At 36.2% G+C, this 20,144-nt stretch overlaps 1 protein-coding gene across 1 annotated transcript; it reads right to left on the bottom strand.

Moving 5' to 3' along the window:
• Positions 1-449: 449 nt before the first annotated feature.
• Positions 450-18,604, bottom strand: LOC137724539 (uncharacterized). Its single transcript, XM_068463300.1, has 32 exons — positions 18,392-18,604; positions 18,115-18,288; positions 17,583-17,678; positions 17,268-17,337; positions 17,028-17,161; positions 16,084-16,224; positions 15,847-16,004; positions 14,749-14,917; positions 14,422-14,520; positions 14,105-14,182; positions 13,960-14,019; positions 13,689-13,846; positions 13,234-13,435; positions 12,555-12,674; positions 11,560-11,645; positions 11,359-11,463; positions 10,337-10,414; positions 9,862-9,950; positions 9,483-9,631; positions 7,892-8,035; positions 7,695-7,802; positions 7,187-7,297; positions 6,549-6,653; positions 6,329-6,439; positions 5,564-5,727; positions 4,995-5,445; positions 4,500-4,607; positions 4,286-4,344; positions 3,116-3,500; positions 1,193-2,755; positions 855-1,062; positions 450-741 (listed from the first exon to the last, which is right to left on the bottom strand). Exons 1-32 carry the CDS (start codon positions 18,497-18,499, stop codon positions 641-643), a joined length of 5,892 nt encoding a protein of 1,963 aa, XP_068319401.1. The 5' UTR covers positions 18,500-18,604; the 3' UTR covers positions 450-640.
• Positions 18,605-20,144: the final 1,540 nt, after the last annotated feature.

Raw genomic sequence — 20,144 nt, forward strand, 5'->3', positions numbered from 1 at the left:
CTCCAAACTTGTGTATTTTAGAAAAATAATTTTACACATTATTTTTTACTTCCTGCACGCTTCTTTTAGCCATTATTTCACCTTGAATAACAAGCTCACCACCATTCTAACAACTTAAAACACCAACTTGCTTATTTATCCCTTAAAATCAAATTTCATTAAATCGTTGTAATTCAAAATTACGCGAGGGGAGAGAGAGAGAGAGAGAGAGAGAGAGAGAGAGAGAGAGAGAGAGAGAGAGAGAGAGAGAGAGAGAGAGAGAAGGGCAATGAAACCGCGACACTTCAAGAAAATACTTTTTCCAAAATTACATGCAATGCCACGGTAAAGATATATGTTAGGTCCCACTAGTACCAAAAACAATGATAGACACCCATCATACCATCAAACATGGAGGGACAGAAAATTCGCACGCGACAATGATAAATGGCCACGGATTTAACAAAATCTTGTCCATCAATCATACAACACATCTTTCTCGAAAGGAATTCAATACATACAAAGACCGAAAGAAATCCCACAATTTTATAAGCAAAATGTGGAATATTTCTGAAGCCATTCATCTGATAGATACAAAGTTTTTACATTATCTTCCGAAGCCTTACAGTTTTCGGTTTTCGCCTATATGCACAAGATTATCTCACAGAAACTCATCGGCCTGTAACAGTCCTGGATAAATGACCGATACCATCTGTTTCAAGGACTTCACAGATGGTTTGAGGAAAGCGTGTCTCTCTGTCGCTACAAAACACATTACAAGAAAAAATGAGTACTGAATGAATGCGCAATAACTTGGTAAGAAACGACGAATTCAGTGCAAATAGAAGGCAGTATTCAGAGAAATGGAGTTTTACCCTTTATTAACAGTTTAACTTCCTTTGAAAAATCCTCCACACGCCCTAATACAGGTCTTATGCCATATATCTGTAGAACACAGAGTTCCAAGTGCAAGGCCATCTCCATTATTTGTAGCAGTAAGCAACAGATACTCTGGACTTCGATTTGAATCTCGTTTGATCTGTTAGCCTCACACAGCTCCCTAACAATTGTAATTGCTTGGTCCTACATCAGAGATAATAACACATCCACGTTAAAAAGGCACCTCAACTCGAAACTTACAAGTTATGGTAGACCAGATGTTTTTACATAATGAAACAAAAAGCTAGTCAAAGAACAAAAACCATCATCGTACCTGTAAGCCATGTAAGATCTCAGGCATTGGAAGCTCAGGAAAATGGTCAAGATCAACAAAGCCAACCTCTTCTGCCCTTCTAGCAGCACCCTCAGCTTGTAAGCTGAGGAACTTTAGAAGGAGAAAAGTTATTCTGTAGATCTGTAGGGCAATAGAGTCGGAGAAGTATGATTGAGAAATGTGATTGCCATTTACAGATGCTTGAGTTTTCATAATCAGCGCAGTAGATGTGGTAGGGATGGCGGAGAATTTTGGTTTTGACACACAACTGAGGGCTGAAAGAGCAAACCATCCGCTTTTACTGTTGATAAATGAGGGTTTCTTGCAGCCATCAAAATCCTCTTTAAGGATAGGAGGACATAAGAGAGGGGCACTAAGAGTCGAAGGTTCTCCAAGCCGTTGAGTTCCCCGACTGATAAAAGCTAAAAGATGGATACTTTTCTCTCTCAACTGGGAATCCAATTCTTTCATGCACTTAACCCAGGAATTCCGATGTTTTGCTAGCATACACATTAGCATGAGAGTGTGCTCAGTTTCTTTAAGATCAGAAAGAGAAGTTTGTCTCTGCTGAGCCCGAGGCCTGGTCTTGTCCTGATCATTAGATGGGAAATCCGGAGCACTAAGATAGTAAGAAATCATATAGGCTTTCTCTGAAAAGAAGTAAGGTATTACATTCTCCACAAGATCAGAACAAGAAGAACTGTCTCCTAACGACTGAACCATAGCTGTGATGACTGCCAAACCAAGTCCCCAAATTTGCTGAGGCTTTTCCAGTTTCTCAGATGATGAGTTGGAATTTCTGTTATCAATAGTTATGGAAGAAGACATACCATCCAAGTATTCAGTGAACAAGAATCTCAGAGACGAGAGAAAGCCATAATTAATAAGCATTTCTGCACCCTGCCTAACACGGGCAAGAGTCAAAAAGAACTTCATTATAATAGGCACAGATTCAAGAGAATCTTTATCTTGAAGCTTCAGAATCACGAGCTGAAGCTGGAGGTGATTCTGTATAATTGGGAGCCAAGTGCTGGGAGTCAAGAAATTTCTAAGTATCAAGTCCATAGTAGTTAGTGAGAGGGTTCCATGCTCAGCAGTAGCAATACAATTACAGAGAACTGGTAGTAGACTAAGACTCACATTAGATATTTTAGCCACGTCTTCAACAGAAGCTACATCTCTTGCCCCAACCAAATGCGACTTATGACAACTGAACTCCACTGCCGAGAGAAGCAACATAAGTAAGAGCCTTACTGCAGTGTCAACCCCCATATCTGATGGCCCTGTAACTAATGCTCTGAAATCACTCAATGCTTTAAGGCCAGAACCTGATGTTTTTAGTACAAGAATGCAAACAGACAAAGGCAGGCTTTTATGTGCATACATCATAAAATAGAGAAGCAATTCTGCTTGAGCCGCAAGGAAGTGAAAGACATCTTCAGAAGCACCAGGTACTGGAGTAAATGATTCTACTGTGTCGTGGAAGCTCTGGCATATGTGATCTATGCACGAAAAAACAAGTTGATCAGGGATTTGTCTTGCTGTACTCTTCGTCTCCAGCGACTGCAGTAGCAGGCACACATGAATTAGTTTCAAAAGAAATAATATATTCGTAAAAAAAAATCCATATGACCTTTGACACAAGGTATAGCATAGTGTTCATAGACTAAATTGTCACTAATGCTGTTCAACTTCCAAAATCTTTGAAATGAGGAATCAGATGTTTGAAATAGTTTATACACAAAAATTACAGGTTCTGTAAAATATTACACATCAACATTTGTTTTTAATTAGCTTTAAACCATTACATCTTTTACATCTGCATGATCGTTAAAATATCCAACCATAAATAGCAGTGACAGATCAAGTTTTTAACAATGAAAAAGCAAATGAAAGCAATTAGAAATTCTAGAGAGTACTTACATTATCCCCGTAAACAGTTAAGACACTTTTTAATGCCTTCAGTGCAGAAAGCTTCGAACTTGTTAGCAACACCATTGAGTTTGCAGCTTTCATATGATGCAACATTGTTTCTGCAGTTGCCTTTGACTCCTTCCATTTTGAATAATCCCAAAGATCTAACCCCAAATCAGCACGTACACGTTTAAGATCAAACAAGTATGTCTCTCTTACGGTTACAAAAAGATCACCATCATCCTTGTGTTGGTAAGTCTGAAAAACATTTGATTCAATCAGGAACTGAGAGAGTTCTTTGAATGGTCCAGCACTGATTTCACGGCCTTCAAGCTCTCCTTGCAGATGATAGTAGAGATCACTAAGTATCAAATAGTTTGGCTCCTTCCCTGCACTGAAAAAAGATAATATATTATTCATACATAGGCACATACTTATCATGCAATATTCATTGCTTCCATTTCCTCACGTGGTACTCTCAGCATTCTTATGAGATATAACACATATTAAAAAAGTAAGAAGTGAAACAAATAAACAAAAATCAAATATGGTCTTCAAAGCCTATGCAAATTGAACCACCCAAACTTGTGATTGCATGTCACCACTAAGACGGTTTGTCAAATACTGGAACACAGTATCAACTTTAAGATCACGGGGGGATGTTCATCATATACGGTCATTATAACAAAAAGAAACACTGTTACATGCACATGCATAAAGTTGACAGCACATGCACACAAACGGATCCAAATATAACTATTGAACGCGAAAAATGGGCTGATGATATGTAGTCAATCGACATACTAAAAATATGAACACAGGCAAGAGAATAAAAATATTTTGTAATGTTTTGAAAAAAATATAAAGTAAAAATATCATACCGTACATCTTGACAAAAGCATTGAATAACTCTTCCAAGGTTCAGTAACTAAATGCTTTACTTATACTTTGTTAACTTCAGGGACTCAAAATTAAAGTTTCACACATCATTCATATCACAGGGAGGACTGTTTTCTCAATATAAGAAAACATTTACCGGTAGGGACAGTTATAAATATCCAGAATCCTCAGGTGACGTACCGTATAGAGGCAGTTTGTTGACTTATAAATGCCTTGTTCAAAAGTGGCAGTGCTAAGTGTAGAAATTCCAACAGAAATTAACAATAGCAAACATATCACCTGTAACCATGCTGTGAGTATTGAGCTAACAATTCAGAAAAGGCAGGATGACTTCTCAGCTGCCAATGAAGAAGGGTAAAAAGAAAGGTAACAGCAATCAGATACAATGCAAATTTTACAATCTCAATTTAACAAAACGGAACGTATTAAATATGAGAATCTATAAATTATCTTGGATTACAAATTAAGTAACACAATCAAGAAGGGATCGAACCTTATTTGACAGGATTCTAGACTTTTCAAGTAATGACACAGACAAACTTCCTGCATCACCAATTGATAAGTTTACCATCACACGAGCAGTTATTACACTCGCAGCAACCTGTTAAGTTACAGAGGTATGAATACTGCATTCTAAAAATTAAGAACCTATAAGAAAAAGTCAGACATCCTATCAAGGAACAACTTCGTTAATAAGTTAGTACTAATGTATGTCATACAGCATATTGAACAGAGCAATGAATAGGCGAGAAACTTTTTATACAAAAAAGGACTTTCCTAGAACAGTGAATGTAAGCGGAACACTACATGCTTCAACTTATAAAACATAATGCAACCAACAAAAACGCACAGAATGAATGAAGACGAAATGATAAGTGATAAATAGCCAACCAAAGTGAAGAAAAACCCAGGACCAAAACCACAGACAAAATTCACAAGTTAAAAAATTAGCAGACTCGTAGAGAAAATAATTCTGACTAGAACTTACCTTCGCCCGCAAATACAACTCAGGGTCATACGCACAATAGGTAAGTGACTTAGTCAGATTGCCCAAAACAGAGCTTCCACACCAGGCTGATAAAATATCTTCAAGATCTGCAGCTTTTGATTTTTCTGATCTTACTGTATTTTGTTGTGATTCAGGCAGCTGTTTTACAAATGACTCTGCATGTAACAGCTTTTTGTGCAGGAACATATCATGCGCTATTATTTCCAATATGGCAGATTGGCACTGGTATCTGACCGACAAATCTTCAACTTCTGTCTCAGCATTTTCAGGTGGAGGAGCTTGCATACTAGAAATTATCGAAATAGGACAGGACAATTTTTTCCAGAAATTTTCAGAGCTTTTCAGGCATTCCAAAATATTAGTGTACTGACCAGCACCTTGCCACAGCGCCCTTAGAAAATTAAGAACATTCAGCAGTATTCGGGGATTGCTGCAGATTTAGAAAAAAAAAAGTAAAAAAGCAGAATTTTCAGGACTGCAAGCTAAATGATGAAGGGGAAAGTAACTGACTAAGAAACAAAATCAAGAATTCATTCAGGACAAAGTACCTGTTGATAAGATTATTAGATCTTTCAATGTGATGCAAAACTGCATGAACAGCGCTTGCCTTTTCAGACTCAAAATCATTTATTGGCAGCTTCACACCGCCACCATTACTCAGTTGGACATCCTTATTCGCTTTGGTTGGTAATACAGCAACAAGAAAAGCAGGCTGTATGAATAAACAATTAAATAAGAAAAAACTAAACCACATAGTGGAGGACTCCAGGGAAAGGTTTCACTATAACTACATAAGTTTGCTTTGGTGAGGAAATGCATTAAAATTGCCACCATATGCACACAAATACAATGCAATCCAATTAACTAGTTATTTTTTGGAAAAAAAAAAAAAAAAAAAAAAAAAAAAAAAAATTTACTAGTTCTTTGGTCGGGTCAAATCAATCTAAAACACTTTTTTCTCTGTTTTTTGCAACATAAATTTTTCTTACTAATCAAGCGATAAAATTGGAAGTTGACAAGAAACAGAGTTAAGTAAATTAGGGCAATCGATTGCTAAAACACAATGCTTGCCAATCTAACTAAATATTTGTGAACGATAAGCTCGTATGTAAACACAGAATTTAAAAGTACTTTTTTCCAAGAAATTGAAAAAATAAAATAAAATTTTGAAGCATTAACCAAACAATTGTGAAGATACCTTAAATTAAGTGGAAAGAACTGGACCATTAGCATTCTTTCTTTTCTTTCATAAGTCTATGAGTGATACTCCAACAATTAAAAATATACAGAACTTAACACCTACTGTAACAAACCTGATAACACGCAGCAGAAGTGAGGAGATTGACTGCAGCAACAAAAAGATCTTCATTCAATTCCGACTGCTCAAGTAGTATGTAACTAATAGAATGCCTCAGCTCTCCAATCTACGACGGTTCAGTAGTGCCACAAACAGATTTAGAAGCAGTTGATTCACTCAAGTGAATTTACAAGAAATTAACATGGAACTAAAAGATAAACATAAACCAACATTACCTGTTTGTCATCCAGACCGAAGCTGCTACCAAACAAATATGGTTGCATAAAATCGGCCATCATCATGAACAGTGATAAAACCCTAGCAGCACCAACTTGTATTCCCTGCGTTGGGAACTCGAGAATCTTAATAAAGATGCTAAACATTATAAGAAAATTATCCCACCTACCATCAAGCAATTCAGTTAAGGCCAACAAAGAGTCAAAGACACATTCCCCCATATTTATAGTCTGCCCAACCTTTTCATAATTAAATGCAAATAAGATGTGCATAATGCTATATTCTATCCAGTAGTGCATGCCAGTTTGAAGGTAAAAAAGATCAGCATTACGCACCTATCATACCCAACGGTCTGAGCAACAAACCACTGAATGCAATTATAAGTTTCTTATGAATCCATGTGTTGTACAAAGTATATAAAACAGAAACAAATTGACAAGCAACTCCCACAAAACAATAATTAGATAGATAATGGACACAAGTAAATGAGGAACCATTCAGCAGAACTAACAATAAAGAAATCAACATTGTAATTTGATAATATATATGTAAATACACAGTTACCGAAATGGGAGAACTGTAGTATTTAGAAACATATCAAGAATGTAATCAACAATTGAGCATGGAGAGGCCATACAGGATTGCGAAAGTAAGATATCAAGGACACAAGCGCTGCAACAACAGGAAATGGTTTGGTTGCTGATGAGAAAACTGCTTGATGAAAAAATGGAGGACTGGAAGATATATCCTGAAAATAATCCCAACTGAACATCAACTACAGTACAGAATAAAAATACAACGTGTAAAACCAACCATCATATTACAAATAAAGAAATCTAGCTATCACAGATTCACAGATACATATAGTTGGCAACTACACAGAACACTCTAGAATAGGGTAAAGAACAGACAAGATTTTGTTATACAGTTGACTGCTCTTTTTCCTTTTTAAAGCAAGCTAGAGGGGATTTATATTTTAAACTTGTAATGTACATCAAGAAAACTCACTTTTGAACAGAAACAAAACACCACCTCTGTACATCATCTAAGTAATACCAAAAAATTGTAACATGTGCAACTTTAAAAGTCTTTCAAACATAGCATACAATCCAAAATGCATATTCAACAAGCTTATGTCGAAATACCTTAGAAAATTTAGAAAGCATGATGAAAAGAATATCTAAAACAGCACATATAGCCATCTGTAAGCCTTCAATCTCTGTTAGATCAACAAGCCGGCTGAAATAAAGTCTCTGCAGAAAAATGCTCCCAAATTAGTGATTAGAACAAACGACAGCAGGTCATCACCAAATAAGATTAAAAGATACATAGCATAGCCCACCTCCAGCGCTTGGGTGGTTGTACAAACAATCCGAAAGAGAGTACTATGGATGGAAGAATCAGACAGTAACCTATCCAGGATGGCTTCATCCAACTTTCCAGAGCATGATATCAATGTAATACATTTTTTCATCACTTCAAGCACCTGAAACAGTAAAATGATGTTGGAATTGACCTTCCCGCCATAATTGACATTTACAACACCAAGTTTCCATTTCATAAACCCCAACAACTGAGTAAACAGTTAACTAGCATTGAGAAGCCACATTCAGGTGCAGAAAACAATGTTCTGTACCATGTATGCATGCATGCACTGATGCACACTGCAATTCCCTAACAGGCACACATTGATGCAGACAAAGTTTCTGATATGAATTCATTTACAAGCTTGGTTATTGGGCTCACGATTATCAGCTTAAAAATATGCTTACAACTTGATTCTTTTATGCTTTTCTTTTCTTTGATAACAAACAGTATAAACACTATTAAAATGAAGTGAAAACAGTACAAAATTGAACAAGTAAATCCACTAAAGATACTTTAGTTCTATATCAGCTTGTTATCTACTCAACAGTTCTGGAAGATCATTCAAATTAAGGAACAAAAGGAGAAAATCATTCCAAAATTTTCCAAAAATTGAACTTCCGACTCATTGGAAGTTTGGAATATAGGAAAGTGGAGATTGACAATTGGCACAACATGGACAAATTATATTATATATATACTAAAAGAGTAACATTCAAATTAATTCCTATTGTGTCCTTTTAGACTCAGATCACTGTTACTTCTACAGTGGATTTGCTCTTCCCCCATTCCCATAAGTAACCAAAGATCACGAAGAAAAGAACTAACTCCCATTGGAATGTCATTCCAAGGACCTTAATTCGAAACTCTAGCCACCACAATAAAGTCTCACATAGTGGCATCAATGCCAAATCGAACACGAATGGAAAAAAGCCAAAGCGATTATCTTCCCAATGGAAATCTTTACAGCAACCTCCTAAAAAAGCCCTCTTCCCTATTTAACAGCACTCTCATTCATATTTTAGAAAGGTATCTGAAAGACTCATGAATCATATGCCTCGTACTCTTTAACTGGTTAAGTTACATCAATTAAAAGAACAAATGCAGAAGGCATAAGAAAGACAAATGGCTTCGTACTCACAGCATAACAAGCTACAACAAATAGGAAAACAACTGCATGCAGAATAAACGGATTTGACCTCGTATGAACCAAAAAAAAAACTTGATTTGCCAAATTTCTTGTCATTTCTATAAATCTAAAGGTGTTTAATAACAATAAAATTACTCTCTTGCATGTGCCTGTATGGAACCATCAATTTTCTCAGTGTTTGACGGTTTAAGGCTGATATACGACACAATCCAATTACAAAGACCAGATCAGAATTTATGTTAGTTATACATAAACCAAAAGGCTGAAATCCAACAGTTTACATCCAAGTGTGTTCCATACTCGTATAAATAAACATTGGGAACCAACTTGCCACAATACCAGCACAAGGGAAACCAATTTATGTTAGTTATACACAAATCAGAAGGCTGAACCCCATCAGTTTTCATCAAGGCTGTACCTTCAATGTTACTCTCCAACGATCATGCTTCACCTTGTATTTCCAGTATTCATGGTTAACAAGAACATACTGAACAGAGAAAACAATTAAATCCTGGACAGCATCATTTTTTAATCCTGTCTCCATGAGACCTAGAGTAAAGTCCAGCACTGCAACATTTTAAAATCATCCGTGTCAAAGCCGAAAGCTAAGTATACAAAATAAAACCAAAAAACAAAAAAAAAAAAAAAAAAATCCAGTACTTCCTATTTTATTGTATGTAGCAACATATTTTAGTACAAAACAAATCAAGATAGAACTGGATGTTATACCAGCAAAAGCACATCAATGCAAGACTTAGCAAAACAGAAGATGGCAAAATGAATGATTTAACATATACCTGATATAGTCAATGAGCAGTAACTATCATTCTGCTCACAGTCAATTAATAGCATCTTTGCCAGTTTTCCAGAAAGAAACCATGAACCACTAGAAACAAAAAACCAAAAAACAAAGTGATAGAAAAGGTTAGAACAAAAAAAGAAAGTGCAAAGCTGAAGAAGTGCCATAAAGAGAAACAAATCTTCTACAACACAACTGGAAACAAGTAGAGTGTTCCCAGTAAAAAAAAAAGTATCAAATGAACAATTATACAGGAAAACAAATTGGCCAGCAATATACAGTGGCGAAAAATGTCTTACGAAGAATGCCAGACAAAACACTGAAAAATAAATAGAGATAAGAAAATTAAATAAAGCTCCACTTTAGATAATTGTACACCTCAATTAACTTAAAGTAAGAATGTGTAACACACATTTTTATGTATGCATGATACCAGCAGAACAAAGAAAGCTGATATTTTCTCAAAGATTCACCTTGATGGATCATTGCGGCCATTGCTGAAATCAAATATATTTGCCTTTAAAGCCAGCTCAGACACACGAGAAGGCGAACTGTCACAATAAATGCATCTTAGAAAAACAGGTTGTGCTCACGGCCTAGGCCAACAACAATTCAAGCAATAATTATAGGCTCAATAACACTCAGAAGTTCAGGATATATTATTTACTCACACAAAGAATAGAAGTGTTCAAAATATTGCATATAAGATTGCACTATAAATTTAAAGAATTCTGTCATGTCCAACTAGGACTGCTAGCAGTGTAGGGAAGTCATCGACGCCAGCTTAATTTTCTTATGAGGAAAGAGAACCTTGTTACTATCAAAGCAAAATTACAAACACAGTGAACAAGTATCCACCAAAACAAAACAAACCTACAACAATGAGCCGTATCAAACATCAGAATCATAACATCAAACTCTCATGCATACGTACCTAACACATTTCCAGTTGAAGACATATTTGAGTAACAGTTTCTAGGCAATTGCATGCAACAAGGCTAAAAATTTATATAGAAATTAACTTAAATATTAAATATTTAGCATTTTTGCATGCAAAGGACCAGCAAGTTGTTAAGTGTATCTATACCTGCACCATATCAATAAATATTAATCTTTTGTTTTAGAAGACAATGCTTTCATGTGTGTCATCTGCATTTCCTCCTGGTACAGAGGATATCAAAGGGGGAGGAGGAGGTTTGAATTGGAATTTGGGTGTGGGGTTAACGGCTCTCTACCACTGGAGCTACAAGCTCCCATCATATCTATGGTTCTTCCAGTTTCACTTATTGCTATGGTTGTACTAAATGAAGGCTTTAGATAATAGCACTAAGACTTTATGAAAACTTTCAAAAGACACTATTTCTGTCAATTTTAGTAGCACAAAACCACAGCATTAGATGGAAAAGGAGTCTTCCACATAGTAAGGATATCAAAATACCCTGAATTAGAAAGACACATACAGAACAACTCAAAAGAGAATAGGGGATAAAGTTACCATCTTAACATCTTTGCCAAAATATTTATACCCACGGACATCAGAGCAGCACCGCCTGAAGTAGGAGATAGTTTTCTGACCAAAGTGCAAATGATCTCAACCAACCTGGATGGTAAAACATGAAAGTGCCAATTACCAGAAATGCTAATATAGGCAAGAAAGAGGAACACACAAGCACAAACAAAAAGGTTGCTTAATTACCGCATATTACTTTCTATCTGTCCACCCATGCCAGTTGATTGGAAATGCGATGAGCTCCCAATGTCCATCAAAGCAAAACATACCGCCTAAATAAAACACCAGTACAAAAAGCTTGGTAAAAAAGAGATGGTTACAGAAATGGAAAGAAATTAAGAGAGGAGGAAAGAGGTGAAGGAAACAAGGCAAGGTTAAGCTCAATTGCAGCTAAACTATTCTCTGTCCACTCTAAACAGCACAAGAATTCAGAAGTTGGTGGTGGAGGCTGATAAAATGTCATCATATTAATGGCAACCCATGGGGAAAACTATTTCAATGTTCTGATTGCATCCACGTTTATTTAATACAACTTAATCGAGATTCAAGGCCTTAGCCTTGACACGTTAAGGCATAATCCTTTCAGAACTCGAACTATAATAACAAAAATATAAAAAATTACCAACTTCCATTCAACCATTAAACATATAATTTAACCAGACCATCAAACTTGAATACAGATCCAAACAATATAATCAAAAAAGCAATTTCAGTAAGGGAAAATCTACCCTTCACACATTCTAGTCCTCCTCATCGTCACTACAAAGATCACCATGCAAACTACCATCAAGTTATTGGAGTTAAAGGGCGTTTCTCAAGCTTTTACTGTTAGCACCTTAAACTATGTCTTTTGGGGCATGTTTTATTATGTTCGGAAAGTGTCATTTTATCCCACAAAGCGTAAGCCTTGACAAAAAGTTTATGCCTCAGCCAATTAGCGTATGCTAAATGGGATAAATGCTAAAAAAAGGAACCCTATAAAAAACTGAATGGCTCGCTATGAGGCGATCCTCAAGGTGTGCCTGGCTCAAACTTTTTAAAACATACAATAGAGCATGAAAATCACCAAATTTCATAGGGAAAAACCAAATGTTAACAACAAATTGTAATATAAACTAATTGATGTAACCAATAGGCTTCGAATCCATAAAGACTCCAGCAATGAATGATGAAAACCATACTGTGTTAAAGGTAACCATCCGCCTAAATAGGTCAAGGATAAGAAGAGCCTCGTCATTTCTGTCAAAATACAGCTCCTGGGACAGGCGCATGAGCAATACTAGCACCCCAGATTGTTTATACTGTACAAAAGAAGGCATAAATTAGCACGAAACAGCAACCAAATAAAATTTAATTGAAAATACAGTTGGATATCTTATATTACTTTCCTGGATATACTGTTTTACAACCCACTTAGTAAGAATGGACATGCCACCCGTTATCTCAGAAAAAACCATGGCTAGTAGAAACTAAAGTAAGACAAAATCAAAAAAGATAAAGGAAGATAATTTAGGAAATAAAATTTTGATGTCGCACGCGTAGTGTGTATAATTGAGACATAAAAAATTAAAACAATTTAACCCTTTGAGGATAGTAATAATTTTTCACATGATAACTCCTGAAAATGACTATTCAATTTTCAAACTACACTAGAAAAAGCATTTTGCAAAACATTGAAGAGGAAGGAGAAAAACAACACACACAGATAAATGCACTAACATTGGAAAAGTCTCTTTAAAGTATAACCTAATACCCGTGCACTTATAAGCAGTTGAAAGTCTAGTGATATTTGTCTAGAATATACAAAAGTCACCAATACAAAGTAATTACCAATATTAGTTAAAGTAATTAGCCATTTACCTCCCATCGTACAAGAGCGGCGTTTCCACTAACTAATCTTAAAACATGTCCACAAGTTTTACTGGGAATAACCAGACCTTCAAATCCAGGAACATGCAGCGGGAGGTGCGTCTCAACAATTTGAGACATGTCCTCCCCAACGGAGCCATTATTAATCTGAACAAGGGATGAAATACCCGCAGACTTATCCAAAAAGTTATACCTGTTGACAGGATGATTACACAACAATGAGGGAACAACATAATAATTAATTCTTTAGAAAATCGATTATAATTAATCGATACAAAAATTCTTCTTATTATCAAGTTCAACTAATAAAGTAAAAACTTCCTGACTGAGGATTTCGATAACCAAATTAAAGTTTAACCCTACACCCATGTAGTGATTAGGTCTATAACTCATTTTGTTTATCAAAAACTAGAATTTGGACAACCATGCCAAATAAGTCTACTTACACACATTCTGCAGGCCAAGTTCCTTCACAAAGTGATGATAAAAAGCGAACTAGTTCCACTGTCCTGAAGGGAAATTCACCCTCTAAGTTGCAAAGAAGACACCGGATAGGGCCATCAATAAAACTCTCACGATCCCAAAACTGGATACAAAGTGACTCCTGCAAAATTGAGAAGAATTTCAAATACACTATTCAAACAATAATCGCAATTTGAACTTTATAATAATTATTTTATTGAATCACAGATGCTGGAAGATAATCTGTGTCCAAACCTCTCCCTGATAAATTTTGCAAAGAATATCCAGTATTAACTTCAGAGACTTATCTTCCAGCTGCACAAAACAAGGACAGAAGAAATTAGGAATACATCCAACAAAATGCCAACAAGGTTTTAGCAGAGGTCCATTATGCATTTACCTGAAGATTGATCTCATAAGATGCAATAAATGCAGATATAAAAGTTCTCAACACACTGTGATACCCATCAGCAGGCCCCTAAGGAGAAAGAGACACAAAAAATATCACTCTTTAGGAAATGAAAAGACTTTGTGAGGTAAGAGACCAAAAAAAAAAAAAACTTAAAATGGAAAAGTCAAAACATAAATCAAAACTCGTTGACACCTCGAGATGGATCCCAAGCGGCGAAAAAACCAAGCAGAAAACTTGAACATATGGGGCACCACTAGAAACTGATCACTCTAAACACATACACTTACAAATTGAGAATAACTTACATCTGATTCTTTCAATACATCACTTTGAAGGATTTCAACACAATAAGTCAAAGATGCAGCCTCGAACGCTTGACGAACATAACCAACATGATCAATTTCCTGGAAAATAAAAGAAAAACTAAGCACAGTAATTATGGGAATTGTTATTAGCACTCCAAAATTCTCATTTTGCACCCCAAGCTTTCTATATTTAGAAAGAAAAATACAATTGTAAGGAGTGCAAAATGCGATTTTTGGAGTGTTACCGTGCTAATAACAGTTCTCTTAATTATTTCTATTATTCATACAGCCTGGAATCGGAGACAACATATGCGCAGAACCACATACCATTAGTACATTGCTCTCTTCACTACCTGGAAGTGATGAAATCAGACAAAGAAAAACAGCCCAGGCTAGAATTAATGGACCTGCTTCTTTTGTTTCAAAAGCATTGAATGTTGAAATTATCGCTTCCATCTCTTGGACATCAGCCAAAGTAAAAACAAATGTGCCCTGCCTGAGGAATAACACAAGTGGTCTAACATTTAGAAAAGAAAATAAGAAAGGATATAGTTAAGGATGTATAAAGTGGCAATTTAACAATGGACACAAAGAATAGAGTGAACAATAGCATATAAGCCCTAGGGAATCAACCACTGTTTGGAATGATAATGATGAAGCTTAACAGTTTTCATTTAAATAAATAAAAAGAAAGTTACCCAGCACTAATAAGCATAATGTATATCTAAAGTTGCCTTCATGGCATGTTAAAATTACAAATCAGCTGATCCTATGGTCCTATGATTGCAAACCTAAAAATATAGATTGTCCTGAATTCCCAGTCACATTCGCATCACAGGCTTGGCTAACAGCATGCTTATAGATCAGATAGTAGTTAAGCTTCACTCAAATCGGGAATCAGTGTTTGGATATGGAAACGTTCAGCCTAGACAGCCCATATTATTTTAAAGATTTCTAGACTTGCTTGTAATGAGTTAGTGGTTCTTATTTATATATAAGTATCAATCATATTGCATTCACATGAAAAAATAAATAATAAAAGAGCATATCATCTGTGCTTGGGGTTTCATAGTTAGTAGAATTTTTGACCCAATAGAAACCAATACTTAAGTCCACCTTTGTTATTTTAACTCGGTCGTGTCTAAAATACAACACCATGTCTTAATGATGAGGCAAACTAAATGCACGCAGCATCTGCCTCGCAAGTGGATTCCACCTCAGGACATTTCATACCTTGGTCTCTGCCAAAGGAATCTTCATGGAGTACATAAGCGAAAAAAATGTTGCACTGTAATGTGCAAGAAAGGTGATCTCCACAATCTAGATATTTAAATGCACAAACCAACAATTTGACCAAAGATATTTAGTGTTGCTAGATCATGACTTGCAGAATGAATACAAGATGCATCCTAACTAGCTAAGAACCTGAAAGGGATTGCATCGTGAACCATCTGGAGAAGACTTTCCAGGTCCAGGGTTTCTATAAGGATGAGAAGCAGCTGGACTTTGGTTTGATAAGAAGAACGTAGCGCTTCAGTTGATACTGCCAGATTTTCAAAGTTATAGGACCCAGATAAAGTTCCCTGCAGGACAAAGGTTTTGACTTGGACTGGATAAGAGAGTACTTTGTAAATGAATTATGTGACGAAGATAACAAAATACCTTATAGAGCAAACACAAAGTTTTCCACCTTTCACCATTACAAGTACAAAATGACTCATAATAAGCAAGGAAAAGAATGTCCAAAACCAAATTGTCTTCAATTAGTGTCTCCTCAGCCCACAAAGTGAAAAGGTCAAGATCCTAATAAAGCAACCAGACAAGATAAAATCAGGCTTTGTAACAAATACATAATTATTCAATTCCAATAAAAATGTGCATGCACACATGTACCCATGCGTCGAGACACATATTTGTACATGGGCATCAACGTAGAATTTCAAATATAAATAAGGAAACATAAGACATGAGATTGGTCAAGTTAGCAGAATAAACTATGATAGGATCGTCCAACTTGCTGAAGCTAAAACTTGTTCCACCTCTCCTGTCCTAGAGCCTCATATGAATGTAAAACAAGGACAGCTAATAAGATATTCCACACCCGAATACATGATTCGTAGGCTACTGCACAACGCATGACAGCAGGGACTTGTTACTTGTTAATATCTGGCTTAAAACTTCCCCCAGCTGTTGTTATAGCAATGACTCCCACAGTCCCACTAGGTCACCATAACCTTAGTTTCACGTAACATAACCTCCTTCAACACACTATCTCAAATAACAATATGAAATCCTAGTAAATGATAAATACCAAAGAGCTATCTCGTCCATTCTGTCAGCTTCCTATCGCCCACTACTGACATTGTAGCCAAAGCTGGTCAATCATGCAATAAGATGTTATTTGGACATCAATGAACTTCGTGATTTGGCATTGCACATCCCATAAGAATGAAAAGAGTAAAGGGCGCCCGAAGAGGGAAAAACAATAATTGCTCCACTAGGGAGTAGGGATTTATAAATTTAAAGGGGTAAGATCATATCTGCCATCTAGTTTAGAAGGCTCAAAATTAAACAGAGTACATTCTTGAATTGGGATTTAAGCATACCATTTGTTCCGGGTGACTGGAGGAGAAAAGAAGTTGCAGCACATTTATCAGCTTCGCCTCCAATCCGTCAGTAATCAACTTTAGTGCTTCCTTCTTAATAGCATTACCATCTCCAGAGACGCTTTCCAAAGACACTGCATTAATGATCAATTCTCAACCGCTGTTGAAGTACAGCTCTAAAAATGTATCCTGATGCCATAGATAGTTTAAATGGAGGGGTGGAACTGATGATTGACTTACAAGCATGTGTGAGAATACTCCTGGTGCACTTCAGCAGGCACTGCCGTTCAACATAATAGTGAATAATCACCTGTGTGGGGGAAGAAAAGGGGGAAAACAAAGACAAATTAAGTGAGACAGACCACTAGCAATAAATGTCCCTCTTCTCTTTCTTTCCCTGTTTGTGGTTAAAAAAATGTCCGATTCATGTAAGCAGGAAAAATTTTTGTTCACACTGAGCTCATCCAACCCATACCCAAGTACTTAGAACATAGGAACCATTATAGCATCCAATATTCATATCAGTCGCAGTCAGACAATAAGTGAGATACTAACCGCATAGAAATACTCGTGCAGTATAGAGTCAAGAGCTACATCTTTGTTCTCGAGAGACCTTTCAACAAGAATGTACGATTGCACCTCATCTAGACACTTTAGACAAATAACAAGATCAGTTTCGTAGCAAATGGAGAATCAATGACCATCATTATGTTCTACAGAATACCAAATCTATCTGTTTCCAACAACATTAGAACATGCTATTAATTCAACTGAGCAGCACCCAATTGTTGAAAATTTGCAAGTGGATCATTCCAATCTCAGAAAAAGTCCCATTACAACCGATTTCATTAATCCTAAAGCTCCTTGATTAGTTTTACAAGAAGGTAATTGTCATTGATAATCCAAAACGAAATCAAAGTTCTCGCAGAGCCCGAAATCAGAAAAACAAAAACTTTTACACTAGGCCGAAGTTCAAATTTGGAATGTTTGGTTGATTTGAAAAATTCAAAATGTATGTATATATAAACACCAGATGTACACACATTTTAGAAGCAAAATTGGCGTAAAAGCAGCAGTACAAACTCACCAAATAGGAGCTGACTTTCAAAGCTTTATCTTTCAACTCAGGCTTTATATTCAACTGGTGAGACCCAATTTTCACTTGCTGTGAATTCAAAGCCTCCCTCGAATTCTCATTGGGCGGCTTGAAGCGAGACACTGTGTCCACGAACCAAGCGTGATTGTCCGTTAATTTCTTTACCTAAGCAAAATACAACCAAGTTCAACACTTCTCATACATGCATATATATATATATATATAGAGAGAGAGAGAGAGAGAGAGAGAGAGAGATGGGGGGTTTTACCAGAATGGGAGGGAGGTCGGAGGAGAGAGAAGCATTTTCGAGCTCGGTGAGTAAGAGAGAGAAAGAGTCCCACCAGAGGGAGGCATCGATGGACTTAGGGCTCGCCATTGATGGAGCTTCGAAGTTCAGAGAGGTGAACTTAAAACCCTAAAAGAGTGTTTCTCAGTTTCAGAATCATAAACCCAGAAAAATTTATGATTTTTTATTCTTTTTCGCGCTTCAGAGTTCAGAACAAGTGAGAAAACCTGAATCTGGGAAAATTGGGCTCCAAAATTTTTAGTTTAGTTGGGTCAGAAACGATGAAAATTGGATTTCGGATTGGGCTCAGGTTTGGGCTTCGTGCGGATATCTGCTGGATTTCCTAATGTGGGCTCTAGGGGATCCCTGTAATTGTTTATTTTTTTCGAACTTAAACCTCTCACTCACTTACTCTAAACCTAAAATCGTCAGAGTTGCAAAGGATTTGTAGCTTTTTTTTTTTTTTTCCCTTTTGGGTGAAAGAAGAGAAGGATTAGGTGAGAATCTCTTCGCAAATATTCACTTGTGAAGCACTTACTCTTTCCCCAAAAAAAAAAAAAGATCATTGCACCCAAAAACCCACCTCCCCCCCCCCCCCCCCAAAAAAATAGCCAAATTTTATTAAGCTACAAGTAGGGGCACTCGGCCAAAACTGGCAAACAAATAATCAACGGAAACGGTAAGTAGGTAATAACCTAGGGGTCATTTGATAACTATTTTATTTTCATTTTTTTTTTATCTAGGGAACAACTTACAGTAAGTAGAACTAGCTAGTACATAACTAAATGCTAATGAAAATTATTAATAGGCCATTTGATAACCATTTTGTTTGGTAAGTAGGAAACAAACGGATGTAGACAATTTAATCTCCTAAAAGTAGTTACCAAACTATATTTCAATTTTCAGTTTTTAAAAAAATGAAAACTAAATGGTTGTCAAACTGAAAACAAATGGGTGTAGACGATTTGATCTCCTACTAGCAGGTGTACCCGCACATTGCCGCAGGATTTTAAACTTTGTTCAAGGCTTGAAAATATGTGGCAAAGAGTACTGTTTACAGGTTACATTATATGTAACATCCATGTAAAGACTTGAAACTTTTGGGGATGTTGGTACGCGATAATTAGGGAGTGTTATTTACATCCATATATTACATAACAAAAATTTGGGATATTAATGTGCCCCAGGTAGTGTTTTTCAAAAGCTATGGTCCTACTCATACTTGTAAATTGCCCTTTTATGTCCAAACTGTATAAAGTTCAAAAACTAAAGAATTGTTCCTTTATAGACACCCAAATGCGTAACTCCGATAATTTTGTCTCCTTCATTCTCCACAACAACGTCAAACAGAAAATCAAATAAATAAATAAATAAATAAAACTCAAAACATAATTCAAGCACTTAGTCAATCACATATGATACCAGATTTTATGCCACCAAAGTATTTGATAATATACCTCATCCCATACCAATAGAATCATGAAGGGAAAATTAGAATATCGGAATGTATAGCCACACTAAGCAGTTAACCGTGCACCTAAAGCATACTAATTCAAGAAGAACATGGCATCACAACAGGAGAATCACTACCTCAAGCTGTTCTTGTAGACAATCTGCAATGGTTTTCTTTTCTTCCAAAAGCCTATTTGAGAGTTTCCGCAGATTGCTTACTAATCACTTAATTTCTCGTCTGTCGCCCTGAGGACACATTAGACATGAACTATAAACAATTAAA

The sequence above is a fragment of the Pyrus communis genome, chromosome 2 (assembly GCF_963583255.1).
Source record: "Pyrus communis chromosome 2, drPyrComm1.1, whole genome shotgun sequence".
In the NCBI taxonomy this organism is placed as follows: Eukaryota; Viridiplantae; Streptophyta; class Magnoliopsida; order Rosales; family Rosaceae; genus Pyrus; species Pyrus communis.